Below are 16158 nucleotides of genomic sequence, written 5' to 3'. Positions count from 1 at the left end.
TGTTTATATGTCATCCAAACCGTTTAGAAAGTTATTCTCACTGGGATGAGCTGAAAAGATGAAAATCTTAATCTTAGTCTGATACAAAATATTTATGGCCATATGAATGTTTCAATGGTCGTAGCTGATTCTCCACTGTTTCCTCTTGTATGGCCCATGTGAGTTTAGGATCTGCATCATTTTTAGTCAGCATGTCCTCTTGTATGAATGGAGTGAATTTCTGAAAAACACGACGGTGGGCCTCACCTCGTTTCTCAGGGCAGGAAGCTTTCCTGCAAGGAATTCCACGCGTCCCTCAGCGTAGTTTTAGAAAGATTGCTCATGTAAGCCAATTGAGACCATTCAAATTGTGGGTGGATTAAATCTCCACAACTACTATAATCAAACAATGTAAAACATTTAATTGAAGGTTATCCAATGGACGGTTGAAGGTAAAATAGCATGTGGTCCACATTCAACGAGTAAAATTGAATGGTTGCCATTAATTTTTCGATGTAAATTTTGGGTTATGCTCCATATGCATCGATTGCATACATGCCACACCCAAAATTCAAATTGCACTTTCAAAATTCTGGGTCGAAGCTTAGATGTATTATAAGCCAAAAATCAGTTGCTTTATCATTTCACTATTTAATTGATCCACATTTATTGGACAGTTAAAAAAACAATATCAGATGATCCCATCAGCAAGTGCCCATGAATGAAAGAATAAGATTCTTCAACCAACATTACTATTCCATGGAGTCAGATTCAGTACCGATCCCTCCAGTACCCAGCTCGGTGTTAGAAAAGTTATGTAGGCCCCACTAAGATGTATCTGTTTTATCCACGCTGTCCATTGATTTTTTTAGCACATTTTAAGGTCTGACCTAAAAAATAGGCAGATCCAAAACTCAAGTGGATTATACGGTAACAAGCACCAGGAATAGTGACACTCACCATTGAAACCTTTCTAGGGCCCACTACTATGACTATTTACCATCCAACCTGTTCAAAAAGTAATATCAACTTAGATGGAATAGAAAAACAAAAATCAGCTTGAGCCAAAACTTCTATGGCCCACAAGAGTTTTTCAACCGTTGGCATTCAATCCCTGCTTTTTCCCATGGTGTGGTCCACATGAGCTTTGAATGTGCCTCGCTTTTTAAATGATACAATAAAATGAGCTGAAAAAAATGGATAGACGGCGTGGATAAAACAAAAACATCATGGTGGGGCCATGGAACTTTAACCAGTACCGAGCTCGGTACTGTAGGGGTACCGAATCCGAATCCGTGTTCCACAGTTCAGTTGTTTCAATGTCAGTTGGTGTATGCCACGTGAAGAATTTCTTAGTGCCAGCGTATCAAGCGTCATACTCCGCCAGAGTAGCAAATAACTCCCCTAAACCCCGAAGCACAAAAGAAGATCGGGAGCGGCAAAACAAAAAGCAGTCTCTTCCAAGCAATTGAGAGATGAGCAGCTCTCGCGAAGATTCTCCAGATTGGTTGCGTTGTTTCCAGGTCGATTCTCTCTCTCTCTCTCTCTCTCTCTCTCTCTCTCTCTCTCTCCTCTTCTCATCATATTTTATTTATTTTTAATGTTTCTTTATCTATTATCAAAAAAGAAAAAAGAAAAAAGAAAAAAGAAGAAAAAGCGAAGAAATATCAATTTCATGTTATTGCTGGAACTTTTCAATTTCTCAGCTCTATTTCACTCTGGAAATCGTTGAGGCTGCGTTTGGTTGTGTGATCTATTCGGTTTGCGATATAAAATGACAATAAAAAAGCATTTCTACTCTGGCAGAGTGTGATGGTTGATACATAGGCACTAAGAACTTGTACACGTCACATACAAGTAACTCGAATCGAACTGTACAAATGGTGAGGTCCCGCTGTAGATGGATCATGCCCCAAAAATTACACTAATGTGGTTGCTTAATTAGTCCATTGGTGGGCATTTATTCAACTGTTGGGATGAAAATAGCCAACAAAGATTCGATTTCAGTGAACGAGTGTCCACCAATCAGATGTTCAGATCGTTCAACTAATCTAATTTTGGTATGATGATCTATCTTTCTACAGTGGAACTGACAGTCTGGACAGTTTAATTTTGAGTTAATGGTTGCATTATTCACTATATCTGAGTGCCTGAGTGTCAACATTACACTCTGCAAGAGTATCAAATAGCTTCCTGCTAATAATCACAGCATTGTGGAAATATGTGGGCGGATGTTTTTGGTTCAATTTGATATGTTAGCACTCTTCGGAGTATTGCAATTTATCTTGTTTTTGTTCAAACCTGAAGTGAATGTAATAATGATTTGGGGCTGGACTTGCATTCTTGATAAGAGGAATTGTACAATACTTAGAGTACTAATCAGGCTTTAAGTTTGCATAAGTGGGGCCCATCATTTAGTGATTGCAACCTTTGATATGATGTACTCCATTGTGGGTGGCCACCAAAGTATTCCATAATGGTAATGGTGGCTATAACGGTCACTAACCTTACCATTATGATACGGACTATAACGTCTGTTACGTTTTTTTTTTTTGGAAAAGATAAAAAAAAAAAAACTTGTATCGGCCTTGTAACGGACCGTTACAGTCATTATGGGGGTTGTAATGGGCCATTACGGGTCATTTTTTCTGTAATGGCTGTTATGACCTTGTAACGGATAACAATTGCGACTGTTACCGTCACGTAACAGCTGTTATAGCACACTTGGCCACTGCCAAAATTCTTGCTGATGGAAATATCCTAACCCTTCAGTACGTTGCCCAACAAATAAAATGTTAAGAAAGAAAATGCAACAGCCTTTACCATTATGATATGGACTATAACGGCCGTTATGTCTTTTTTGGGAAAAAAAAAAAAACTTGTATTGGCCTTGTAACTGACTGTTACGGTCATTATGGGAGTCGTAATGGGCCATTACGGGCCATTTTTTCTGTAATGGCTGTTATGACCTTGTAACGGATAACAGTTGCTACTGTTACTGTTACGTAACAGCTGTTACAGCACACTTGGCCACTGCCAAAAGTCTTGCTGATGGAAATATCCTAACCCTTTAGTACGTGGCCCAACAAATAGAATGGTAATAAAGAAAATGCAACAAATGTTCACAGTCAATTGAAAGTAGGCCAAATGTTGTGTATGCTGGATCTTCTCTTCTTGTGGATTTTCAGTGCATGGGCCATATTAAGAGAGGCCCATCATATGAACAGTTTGGGCAATCATAGCCGTCCACCAAGAGTCTGGACAATGGATGGTCAAACCAATTGCTGTCGATTTGGCAGGCTCTCCATCTTTGAATAGGGTCAACCATTTGGGTGGGGGGTTTGGTGAGTTCAGCCTGTTCTGATTATCCTAGCCACCCATCAAGAGCCTAATGATTCTGCATTTTGTGGGCTCTCTATGGACATCCAAAATCGACCAACTGAGGTGATTTTTTTTTTTTGTGGGGGGGGGGAGCTATACACCAACATTTAGACCATCTGTATGACTGTCCATTTTGCAAGCTCTCTATGGACAGCTAGGATCAACCAACGGAGGTGATAGCCTACTATACACCAACATTTAGACCGTCTGTATGACTGTCCATTTTGCAAGCTCTCTATGGACAGCTAGGATCAACCAACGGAGGTGATAGCCTATTGCATCTGTGGATCCAACGGGCCTTGTGCATTGAAGTAGGAACAAACTGTCCTGCGCAGAGTGATTTGCACTGCATTGTTCCTCTTACCCATGTAACTAACCATTTGAGATCTTTCATTAAAAAACAACAACAACAACAACTATTTGAGTAATAATAATAACTTTGATCGTTTTTGGATGTAACAGCATTGTATTTGATCTACAACAGATTTCATCTGGATAACTGCATGGTTTTCTCTGTTAAACAGGCACCTAATCATTCAGTGGTGACATTATCTTCATCTTCCGATTCTTCTCCAAATAATAGCCCAATAAGGGACAAAGAAATCCACCATGGAGAACCATCTTTAGATTCTGTGTCAAAATCTCAAGATATTGATCGGAATAAGGATGAGGTTCTTATTGATAGTGGTGGAGAATCTCCCGTCAATAAAGCCCGGAAATCAAAGGCATCGAAGATCAGAAAGAAAGTTGTGAATGATAATCTGGGAGAAGGTATACGAAGATGGTAGGAAGGCTTTATTTGAATTGAAGTGCCATTACATTAATTGGTTATGCCACCTGTTATTAAGTTTAGCTAGAAAATAATCATCCCGGGTAATGAATAAGCCTTTTGAAAGGGACATCTTGATAAATGCAATTTACTGGATTAGAGGCTCTCCAGCCTCCTAATTCGGTACCATAACCCATGGTTCGGTGATCCAAATTCCAAAGTGTTGATCTGATGGACCCCAAGGAGGGATGGGGAAGCTAAGAAATTCTCCCAGATTGAAAAATTCCGAACACTTTGATCTTTGGCCCTTTTTTTTCCACTGAATTTGGGACTATCCCTGTATTTTTTTAACTCCCGTTTTGTAGGCCACTGATCGAAAGGATAGGATCTTCTGATATGGGAAGCTTTTTTTGGGAGTCTCCCATCCAACCTGTGGGGCCCATCAAACCAATGGTCTGAATTACCGAATTGTAGGTCTCCCACACATGGTCTGTTTTTTTTTTTTTCTTCATCATTTTTAATTATGTCTATATTGCTTTGCCCTTATATTATTCTTCATATGATCTTTGAAAGCGATACAGGGGATGGATTTGAGGGTGAAGCCTCTGAGAAGGAAATACTGGAGAAGCCCATGGAACCCCAGGTAATAAGCTGCAATAGTGACATGGGACACCTCATTGGAGTTTTGTTATTTGATTGACCTCAGATAGCTTAGCAAATTCAAATGGACTGTGTTCCCAAGATTATGATTTTTCAGCAATGATGGAATACCACTTCATCAGATTTTTGGCTATTGGTGCTTTGAGTTTTCTAGTGCTTATGGTTTGTACCTAAAGCTTCAAACTACATGTTGTGGTTCTTAAATCTGCTTGTAATTTGCAGGTCTCCTCAAGGTTGCCCTTGGTGTTTCCTGAGAAAATTCAACGATTGAAGGTAGGGAATTTCTGTTCTGGTTAGTAGATGGTTGGTTATAGAGTTGAAACGAATATTAGAGACCATAAATTTTGAGCTTGATGCAGTTTATAATCAATCCACAATTTGGATATCTGGAATAATGTACGTATATGAAATGTGTATGGAGGAGTCACCATTGTTTAACCACCAGATTTTGAGCGTGGAAGCCATACCAATGTCGTGTTATCTGGGGTGAGATTGTGCCGAAGTTGCATTTCTTAATAAAATCATTGCCTTCCAATTAAAAAGAAGAAGATGATGTGATGATGTTACCTGGGCAGTATGGTTTTATTGGTTCTAATGAAGTGAGGATTCATGGTCTTCATGATTGGTTGTATATTTTCGATCATTCTTTCTCTGGGGTTTTGATTGTAGAAGTGATCCATGGAATGCCATAAAGCGGGCTTTGTTGGTGGATTTGGGCTTTGGAAAATCGGAGTTGTAAATGAAAGTAGGACCTTGGAGTTTCGGTTGAATGTTTCATTTTCTATTCTTTCGAGGGAGAGATGAGATTGTCAGTGGTTCACTCACTATTGCCACATCTTTTCCTCTTTCTTTGTATTATACAATTTTTTAAAATTTTTTTTTTCTTGAGTAAAATTCAGTTATTTTAGTCCCTCTTGATTTACATGTGCATATGTTCCTAGTTTTCTCAAATCTCTTACCCCTTATGAGTGCATGTGTTACATGCAGGCACTTGTTGAGTGCGATGGGGACTCCATAGACTTGAGCGGAGATGTGGGTGCTGTTGGCCGAATATCATTTTCAAGTACCCCAAGTGGGAGCAGTGAAATGCTCTTTGACTTGAAAGGTATGCGATGCCATGGATTATAAGTACTCATTTTCTTGTCTTCTTGGCATGGATAATTAGCTGAAGCTCTACCGTGTTCTATTTTACCACCCTTGATAATTATAAGTCATATGGTCAGGAAGTAGTGTAAAATGCTTCTGATGTTACAATGATGAATCTTTTTATTAAGGCTGTCAATGGGTAGTGCCCGGGTTGAGAAAAATCAAAAATTTGTATAGGCTTGGCACAACAGTCCCAGCTTGATGACCGCGGTACTTTTTCTTAATCAGAAAACTTGTCAGTAAGATACCGTGCTGCAAAAACTTCTCTTTAGGAGGGATTGGATTCTACATATGAATATGAGGAAGTTCCACTTTGATCAATCATAGAATCTACAAATGATTCGGCCCCAATATGAGCATGCATAATTTGAAACAAAAAGCCTGAACATCCAACTCCCTTGTTCAATTCCCAAGGAACGTCAAGCTTCCTCCCATGTTGGCCCTTTGAATGACGTTGAGGGGGTTACCCTCAAGCATCATCCCAAAGCACTTTGGACCTTTATAGGACCTTAATGTTTCAGTTTCCACTGTAATAATGGTTTTAAGACTCAGACAAGTCAGATGTGAGTCATCTGAGGAGTCAATTTGCACTCAATAGGACCCAATCTGGTTCGATTCCATGATTTGTCCCTCTCGACCTTTCCCCGAGTCACCCCCGACTCAGGCGAGCGCCAACTCGACTCAGGACCGAACGTGTCAATCCGAGTACAAGTCTTTAAACCATAATTGTAATTGAAGTCATCTCCCCAAAAGGTCCACCATATGATGATAGGACAACCACACTCCCACAGTCCACTCTATAATCGTGAAACATAACCCTCCGGCCTCCACAACTTGTTTCTCATGGGTTCCCACTTATTATTGTCAAGGTTAAACTCGATGCACCCTTTGGGAGGAGGAAATCATGTAATGCATTGCCACAAGAAATCTATAAATCCTTAGTGACATGGAACCAATCTGATGTTAGTGCAGCAAGTACCCTGTATTGCAGTGATCTCCTCTAACATATTTTGAATTTTCGTTAGCTTTTTGTTAGTTAGTGGTTATGGGAATTAGGAAGCGAAGGTGCCGATTAGAGTTGTTGCTTGGCTTTGGTTAGGGTTACCATGGCTTGGTTATGGGAAGTGAAGGTGCTGCCTAGAGCTGTTACTTTTGGATGGTTAATGGGCCGAAACAAAATTCTCACAATCGATCATTTGCAAAACAGCAGAAAACATGGATAACCGAAAGCACAATTTGGAAGGAAAGAAACAACAAAACTTTAATGTCTTATTAGACAGGCCCTGCCATGTATGAGTCATGAGCAAAAACAAGGCCGATTGGATGATCCTCACAACTTGACCAGAAGAGGGCCCAAAAAAGGGCGTTGGTCATTTCTCCCCATATCGGGTGGTTAGGAACTTAGGGTTGTCTGGTAAGCCTAAAGGTTGGGCCATGGCCATATATGTTGGGCCCCTCACGATGGGTGGTCCAGATCTTGCGCACGCCCGCTACTCATGTCTATGCGAAGTCATATGCAACACATTGTGTGCAGTTAGCCTTCTTCTTCATGAATCAGGTCATATTTATTGATGAATGTTGGCATCAAAAAATGGATATCCACCATCAACCATAATGACCAAATAGTTTCAAAACAGTTAAAAGTTGTTAGTTTATGTGGTTTCTAGAAAGTTTTCATTCTGATTCTAGAGGAGAATAAATCAATCTGAACTTTGGTTGATGACCTATATAAAGTTGTTCCCACAATTTTGACAGTTTAATTGAATTAATGTACGGCACATCTGCAATTTTCGAGTGCCTGAGTATCAACTATCACACTTTGTCACAGTATAAAGTAACTCCCATTTACAACGGCTTCTCCTCTCCTCTGCCCCACGTCTTGCAAACCACTTCCTTATTCGTTTATTGCCACACTTCACTTTTGAATCTTACTTTATTTTATATTTTGTCATTGTTCTCTCTTAGGCTTCACTTTTCTTATTTAGCGACAAGTCCTTCTAATTGATACTTTCAAGAGTTACCAGTTACATCCTTTGAATCTTCCAATTGTTTTCTGTCAATATCACAGGAAACATATACAAAACAACGATAGTTCCTTCCTCAACATTTTGCGTAGTATGTCATCCACCACCATCAACCCTTTAATTCTGATATTTCTGCTACCTAAACTAATTCTCTATTGAATACCGTGATTTTATTCTCTTGTTCTAGTTTAACAATGCTTCTAATTGCCGGGTAGTAATGGAGATCACTTTTTGTTCAGGTTAGCTTTGGTCAGGCGGAAGCAAAGGTTTGTCTACTGAGTACCCACTTTAAAGTTCCCTGCAATGCCCCCATTGACAATGCATTCAAAATCTCAGACTCAAAAGAAGTTATCTGTTAGCATCTTCTTGGGAATGCCTTTTGTTTTTAGGTTTCTGGATATTAAAGGAATATGTTGTGAAGTACAATCAACCATTCATCTTTTGTTTTTGTTTTTTTTAATTACAAATAAATATATGTTTGTTTTTGTAGCCTGAAAACTTTTATCCATATACTTTTATTAACATAGGATGGTGTCTGTCTTGATCAGATAGAGGCTATCATGAATGACTTCATCCAATTGAAACCTCATTCTAATGTGTACGAGGCTGAGACCATGATTGAAGGTTGGATGTTTTTTCTCAAGATTTTCCCTTATGATTTCCATTGGGTTTTCTTCTGACTTTTGTGCGCTTGCTTTGCAATAATCAGGGTGCTGCTTTTTTCACAATCAAGTTCATATATTTAATGGAGAAATGATCTAGTGGGCTGTGTATGGAAACCTTGCCATGGCTCACAATCAGATGGTCCTAAACACCCATGGATGGACCTATCTTTAATCAACGAACTTATCCATCAATTACTGCAAGCCACTGACTGGATGGTCTGAATCATCCAATCAGTATGATGTTTTCAAAGATGCCTATAAAGAGTGGACTGGACCTAATGGATGATCTAGATAGGTGATATGGATATAAAGAGGTCCAAATGCTCAACCCACTAGAGCATTACTCTATTTAATGCCTTTTCAGCTTCTACATGTGTATGCAAATCAACCTGATCTCTATAATATTCATCAGATGAAAAACTTAAAGAGGTCAAAACTGATAATATCTGGGGCAGATTAAACCAATTGTCCAATTTCAGAGCTCATTGAGCTATTTACATTTGTTACAAGTATCGATTTATCAAATGATGAAATATCCTTGCGAAGTGTCAACACATGGTCCTCTGAAACTAAGTCTGATGTGAACAAAACACCAATTCCACTAATATACAGTGGTTGTGCCACACCTATACACTAGTTCTTATCTTGCCATAAGCTGACATTAGACTCCGTCCATACACAGTACTTATATTTATACAAGCTTATACATTGCCCACATTGCACAAGTACAGTTTGCATTTGGGAGTACATCCAAATTGCAATTAGTGGGGTGGACAGTCTGTGGCAGCATAAATGTCATTATGAGGGCTTCCTTTTTTCCCACCTTTACACAAATCACTAGTGAGATAGGAACTAGAAGGTTGTATCTCACGTGCGTTTTGGATGAAGCACATCCCATTTGCCTAGGAAAGCGGACACCCAAGTGCACCTTTATATAATGCTGCTGTTGGGTGCCTGCATGTACACACAAGTTAATATGTTGGTCTAATGGGACAAACGAATAGATGCATGCACTGCTACTCTGACACATTTCTGTATGCTGCAATTTACAGTATACCCACTAAAAAAGATGTTTGCTAGCCCCACACCTCCCTCTTGTACCATACTTAAAAACTTGGTGACTCGGCTCAAAACTTGTCTGACTTGATGGGTTTTGAGCCATGTTACTGGAAAATTTCAGCTCAAAACTTGTCTGACCCAACTTGACTTAGGATGAGTTTCGAGTGGAGTCATTGGAAATATCACTTGTAAGTCTGACTCAGTCATGACTTGACAAGACATGATTGGTTGAGCTGATCTTTGCCTCAAACCCAAGTTGTTCGGTCTTTTTTTTTTGGATTTTAAAAAAAAGGGTTTTTGATGCAGTCAAACTTGAACTGCAGACCTTGGGTATACAGGTAAACACCCTATCCACAGTTCAAGTCTTTTAAATATTTAAGTTTTCACAACTACTTCAAATACTCTGATTAAAAACCAAATTGTGTCAAACGAACACTGGGCTTGAGTCTTCGAGTCAAACCTGGCTCGACTGGACCTCGAGTTAAGTTTTCATTTTTCTTTGGACTATGGTTGTGCAGATTTTAGTGTTGTGAGATTGTGGAAACTCTTGAGCTGACAGTGACACCTTCAATGGCACCAAGGCCCACAAGCATACACCCAATTGTCATTATGTCAGTATCCATCGATCTAGGGTTCTGTAATTCATCGTGATAATGATGGATGACAAAGATTTAGATTGCATAAGAATGTGCATGTAAATGAATGTTTATTGGCAAATGATTCGTGTAGATACTTTCTAGAGAAAACAAGATGGAGCTATTCTTCTATTGCCAAAAGGACCGAATTTTATTTATTTATTTATAGCTGTGCATGCCTACTGTGTATTTACAACATTTCTTTATCTGCATGTTGAGTAGGAACCCTTGATGGATTTTCATTTGATTCGGACGAGGAGGGAGACAAGGTGCCTAAAGCTTCTGCTCGTCAAAGCAAACAAAACAATGAAAATGAAGATGCAGCTGATGTGAAGGCCAATGGAAAGGTTAACAAATCATTGTTATGCTCTGAAACCTACTTGAATGTGTGTATTTGAAGGGGAAAAAAAAGGAACACACAACAAAACATAAAATTCAATTAAAAACTTACATCTGCATTACAGTTTTCCAAAAGAGATCATGGTTTCATTGTTCAATATTTAAAACTGCAAACCGCTCCTCTAACTTGAAACAACCAAGATGGTGGAAGAAAATGGAAATCATGCTTTCCTGCCATTTTGAATGAAACCAAATCACTCTTGCATCTTGGTTATAGCATTGGGTTCAAATGACTTGGGTGTCTGTCACCTGGTTTGTTTGGTGCACTTTCTCGACAGTTTCGACTCTGGTAACCTAGTTGTAAGGAGCCTGACTTCAGATTTCCCCATGAGAACTCAAAAGATGTGTTGCCAAATCTCCCACCATCCATCAACTTCAAACAGAAATCACCATGCACAAATTTTTTTTTTTTTGGAAAGATAACTGGAACTTTATTAAAACAAACAGAAAACAGCTACACAGAGGGGACACCGAGGAAGCAACCCAAATTAAGCAAGATAATCCAAATTACGTCCCTTTTAAGGGACAGCCCCAGCCCATTCTATAATCAGCCCTCTAGCCCAAATCGAAATACCGGCCACAGATCGACGGCCATTATTGAAGCACCGATTGTTTCTCTCTTCCCAAATGGCCCACTAAATAGCAAGCAAAGCCATTCTCCAAATGGGATTCTTCAAATTTCCAAAACTCACAGCATAAAGAAGATGGTCCACTGACATCCAAGTTGACCACATCAAATGGAAATGACCATGCACAATTAAAATGAGAGACTTTGAAATCTCATTTTGAACATTTCTAGGAATTCCAGCAGGCTGTCATTGGATTGTGGGAGATTAGTTACACAGTTCACTTGTGTTTCCAATGGGTACTGTTGATCTTTAGCTTTTTCTATCCATGTTTTCCCTCGTTCTGCAATATTCACTTATTTCATGGAAGTTTTCTTGTAGGGTGCTACACGAAAGAGGGCTAAAGCTACAGGGAAGCCGGTTAAGACGGGTGGAAGGAAATCTCAAGGACCAAAGAAGCCAAAGAAATCTAAGAAATGAAAATAATGGGGTGTTTTCTCATAATGCCTTTCCATGTACCGTAATCATAACATTCCGCCGGTTTTCGGTGGGTAAAGAAGAGTGAAAATCAAGAAATTGTGCTGCATGCTTTAGAATATTGGCAGCTTAATGGCCAGAAAAAAAGGAAATAAAATAGAGGAAAACCGGTCTTTCCATTGAGAGGTTTGCTAGAATACATTCCGACATATTGCTATACGATACTTTGGGACCTTAACTTTTGGATTTGGGGTCATCTTTCAATGATTGAAACTGTGTATATGATGGGATTCCTGTAGGATGGGATCAGAGGGACAGTCAAAAATCAAAACTCTTTGATTGAAATATTTCAATCCGTTGGTCATTTGTCTCGTTTTCTTACACTACGGACGGTTTCCTTGGACTGTGAATTAATTTAAGGTTTGAAAGCTTAAATCTGAAAGTTTGTTTTTTTGGTTGTCCCCTATGGTGTGAACTGTCATATAAAACCGTCTGGCTCATTGAGAAGTACTCTGATCCAATGGCTAAAGTCCCAATGCATCTATTGCAGCCAGGGCTGCAACTTGGGTTCGGGTCAACTCCAACTGATTGACCCAACCAGGTTGGGTTGGGTTCGGGTTCATAGACACCAACCTGATCTGAATTCAGGTTGGGTTCAGGTCGAGCAAATTTGAGTTGGGTTAGGTCAGATTGGGAACAATCACATGTACTCAATTCGGGTTGAGGTTGGGTTGGGTCTTCTTGATGTCGGGTTAGGTTCGGGTTGACCCTCAACCCGGCCCACTTGAGTTCAACCCCTAATTGCAACACCGAGGGATGTATTCAAGCAATCCTTTTCCATTGAAAGCTTGAAAGCTTGTCTTTCAAATGGCAACACACCTCTGTATGCTAGTGAGCCATGCTAAATGGCCATGCTTCTCACACATGGGCCAGATTCTAGCCGATCATCATGCAGTTTCCCAGCTCAGATGAATTTTATTAGATAAAAAGGGCTGATTCAATCATTAGGTTGGCCACTTGTGCGTGTTGAATGCCGATGGTTGGTCAACTTCTCATCTGTCCATTTTTTTCTCGTGTGGCCAGCTGATGATCTGACCTGCCTGATGTTTTGAAAAAGGGCATATATATATATAGAGTGGGACCCACATGATCAACGGTTTGGAACTCTCATCAGTGTGGTGGGATTCGATTTTGGTAGTGACACTCGGTAATGGTTCGTGCGGTGGGTCCCAGCATGATGTATATGTTTTATTCATGCCGTCCATCCATTTTGACAACTCATTTTAGGGCACCAACCCAAAAATGAGACAGATCCAAATCTCAGGTGGACCACACTCCACAGGAAGCAGTGGTGATCGAACGCCCGCCATTAAAAACTTCTTGGGGCCACAAAAAAGTTTTGGATCAAGCTGATATTTATGTTTTCCCTTCATCAAGGTCTGTATTACCGAGTCAACAGGTACGTTGGGCCCTAAGAAAATTTCAACGGTGGGTGTTCAATCGCCAATGTTTCCTGTGGTGTGGTCCACCTGAGATTTGTATACGCCTCATTTTTGGGCTCATGCCCTAAAATGAGATGGAAATGCAATGGCTGAAATGGATAAAACATGTGCATCATGATGCCCAACGCAGTGACCTCTCTAGTACCGACGTGGATGCTGGAAAAGCTGTAGCCTCACTATGATGTAGTGTTTTATCCATGCCGTCCATCCATTTTGGCAGCTCATGTCAGGGCGTGAGCCCAAAAATGAGGCCGATCCAAATCTCAGGTGGACCACACCACAGGAAATAGTGGTGATTGAACACCTACCATTAAAACTTTCTACGGCCCACTAATGTTTATTTGCCATCCAACCAGTGGATAAGGTCATACAGAAAGGTAAAATACAAATATCAACTTGATCCAAGGCCCCCCATGAAGTTTTTAATGGTGGGTGTTCAATCACCACTGTTTCCTGTGGTGTGGTCCACCTGCGATTTGGATCTGACTAATTTTTGGGCTCATGTCTTAAAATGAGCTGCCAAAATGGATGGACGGCGCGGATACAAGACATACATCATCGTCACTACCGAATCCTAGTCCGGTCATTACCGAACCCAAGTCCCTCCGCAATGCGCTTCGTAGCTAGACTGCAGTAGGAAAATCACTCGTGTTTCTCATTACCATGGAAATTTTGATGGCCGTTGATTGAATGGCTAGGATCATTTGATCGATTTGTATTCAGAACCACTTGTAAATTGCCATTCACTAATGTCCCAAATGCCGGAAATTGGAACACACGTGCTGGATCATCACCATTCACGGCTTTTCTCGTTGTTATTTGACCCAGCAGAGCCTGATGCTCCATAGGCATGCAAAGAAATGATCACGTGGATTCTAGTTCAATCAGGACTCTTGAACAGTCCATTGACTGATCCAGACTGTCCATTGAGTCCAGCATACAGTCATGAAAAATCACACCGATTGAATGAGATGGCTGCCTTTTCCCAAGCCATGGATAAGATGGTTAGGATGATCCTATAAAATTCACAAGCAATCCCTGATGGACCCAATTAACAAAAGCATGAAATCGTTAGTTGGGCATTTTTTTTATACTCTGTCGAAGCATGACGCTTGATGAACAGGCACTGGGAAATTGACAAACTGCACACGTGGCTCATGTTAGCTCCTCAAATAAGATTAGTTTAGTATTCGTAGACTCTGAGGAGTTTCAACACTGGGTCAAGGGTTCGAGTACACACACATAGAGCTGTACATGAGCAGACTAAGGCTCGAGTACTCACTCGACTCGACTCGGAATACTCGACTCGTACTCAACTCGTGTGATTTTGAGCCGAGTACGAGTGGGTTTATAAGGCTTGTTTAGAAAATGAGTAGAGTACGAGTTGAGAAGTACTCGACTCGGTACTCGACTCGTGTACCGGTATATATAACTCGCTTTAAAAAAAAAACCTACTCATCTGGGTCGTTTTCAAACAGCGCCCGTTCAAAAATAAAAACCCCCTTCTCTCTCTCTCTCTCTCTCTCTCTCTCTCTCTCTCTCTCCCCCAGCGACCGGCCGGCCGTCCCTCTTCTTCCCTCTCTCTCTCTCTCTCTCTCTCTCTCTCTCTCACTCCTCCCATGTCCCTTGTCCGGCCGGCCCTCTTCTTCCTTCTCTCTCTCGTCCCTGTGGCCTGTCCGATGCCCTGCACCGCTGGTCCGCTGCACGCAAAGGGTGGAGATACTCGTCCGTCGTCCCTGCCCTGCACGCTTGTCCCTGCCCTCCTCATCCGTCGTCCTTGCCTTGCACGCTCGTCGCTGCCCTACTCGTCCGCAAGGAGTATGAGTCCCTAATCCTTATCCATTCTTTCTTTTTCTTTTTATTATTGTATGCCTAATGTGATTCAAATCTACCCAAATTTTTACCATGAGAAAGGCCCACAATCTGTCCATTTTGAACAGCAAGGATGGCCTTAAATCTGTCCAATTTTTAGACTGTTAGATAACCCACAAATTTGTCCAAAATATGAACCTTGGATGGCCTTAAATCTGGCCAATTTCTGCTCGTACTCGAACTCGCTTTGAAAACTTGGACTCGACTCGACTCGTTATTTACTCGTACTCGGCTTGTACTCGGGCGAGTAGAGTACGAGCAGGGAGTCCATGCTCGTTGGACGAGTAGAGTCGAGTACGAGCACGACTCGGGCATTAAGAGCCGAGTACAAGTAGTGCGATACTCGGCTCGACTCGACTCGTGTACAACTCTACCCACACATGGTGAAATTCCACTCGTGTGGGTGTGTGTGTGCGTGTTTTAAAAAAAAAGTTTGCTGAAATGTCACCCTTGGATATTTTCATTTTTAATCGTCCAATAAATGATTGCCATTCGGATGGTAAGGTAATCAAATAAACCCTGGTATTTGGTTCATGATACACCTGAACTGGGCCCCATAGACTAGATGGTTTAGTTTAAATTACTTATATGCCACGTATGCAATTTCTAAGCGCCTGTGTATTATACATAACAGCTGCAGGAGCATCAAGATTTTTGTCTTTTAATTTTGGGCGGTCCACTTGAGCATCACAGCTGCCACCTACTGTTTCCTGTGGTGTGGTCTACTTGAGCTTTGGATATGCTTCAATTTTGGGGTTATGCACTAAAAGGAGCTGTAAAAACCGATGAATGGCATGGATAAAATACATACATCACGGTGGACCCCATACAGTCCAGACTCACCACGCAATCCGCGTCCACCTGGCAGAGTGTGATGGTTCACCCGCATGCACTTAGAAATTGTGACCAAGGATTGTATGCAACTCAAATTAAACCGTTCAAACCGTTGGTTCCACTGTGAATGGGCGATGAACCAAAGTTAGAGTGAAATGATATTCAAACTTGCCCGTCGTTGGACAAAAAG

The 16158-nt window shown here is 40.8% G+C and overlaps 1 protein-coding gene across 3 annotated transcripts; it reads left to right on the top strand.

The window, feature by feature from the left end:
- Window positions 1–1343: 1343 nt before the first annotated feature.
- LOC131217288 (DNA-binding protein BIN4) lies at window positions 1344–12195 on the top strand. Of its 3 annotated transcripts, none has more exons than XM_058212198.1 (10): window positions 1344–1502; window positions 3885–4131; window positions 4711–4772; window positions 5012–5062; window positions 5777–5894; window positions 8004–8050; window positions 8199–8225; window positions 8508–8583; window positions 10541–10665; window positions 11665–12195. In XM_058212198.1, the coding sequence occupies exons 1-10, from the start codon at window positions 1455–1457 to the stop codon at window positions 11761–11763; spliced, it is 900 nt and encodes a 299-aa protein (XP_058068181.1). In that variant the 5' UTR covers window positions 1344–1454; the 3' UTR covers window positions 11764–12195. The 3 variants fall into 3 exon arrangements, with proteins under 3 accessions (XP_058068181.1, XP_058068180.1, XP_058068183.1); XM_058212197.1 differs by having other exon boundaries at window positions 3885–4144; window positions 4703–4772; XM_058212200.1 differs by lacking the exon at window positions 8508–8583 and having other exon boundaries at window positions 3885–4144; window positions 4703–4772.
- Window positions 12196–16158: the final 3963 nt, after the last annotated feature.

The sequence above is a fragment of the Magnolia sinica genome, chromosome 10 (assembly GCF_029962835.1).
Source record: "Magnolia sinica isolate HGM2019 chromosome 10, MsV1, whole genome shotgun sequence".
Classification (NCBI taxonomy): domain Eukaryota; kingdom Viridiplantae; phylum Streptophyta; class Magnoliopsida; order Magnoliales; family Magnoliaceae; genus Magnolia; species Magnolia sinica.
This window is presented reverse-complemented; position numbering and strand designations above follow the sequence as displayed.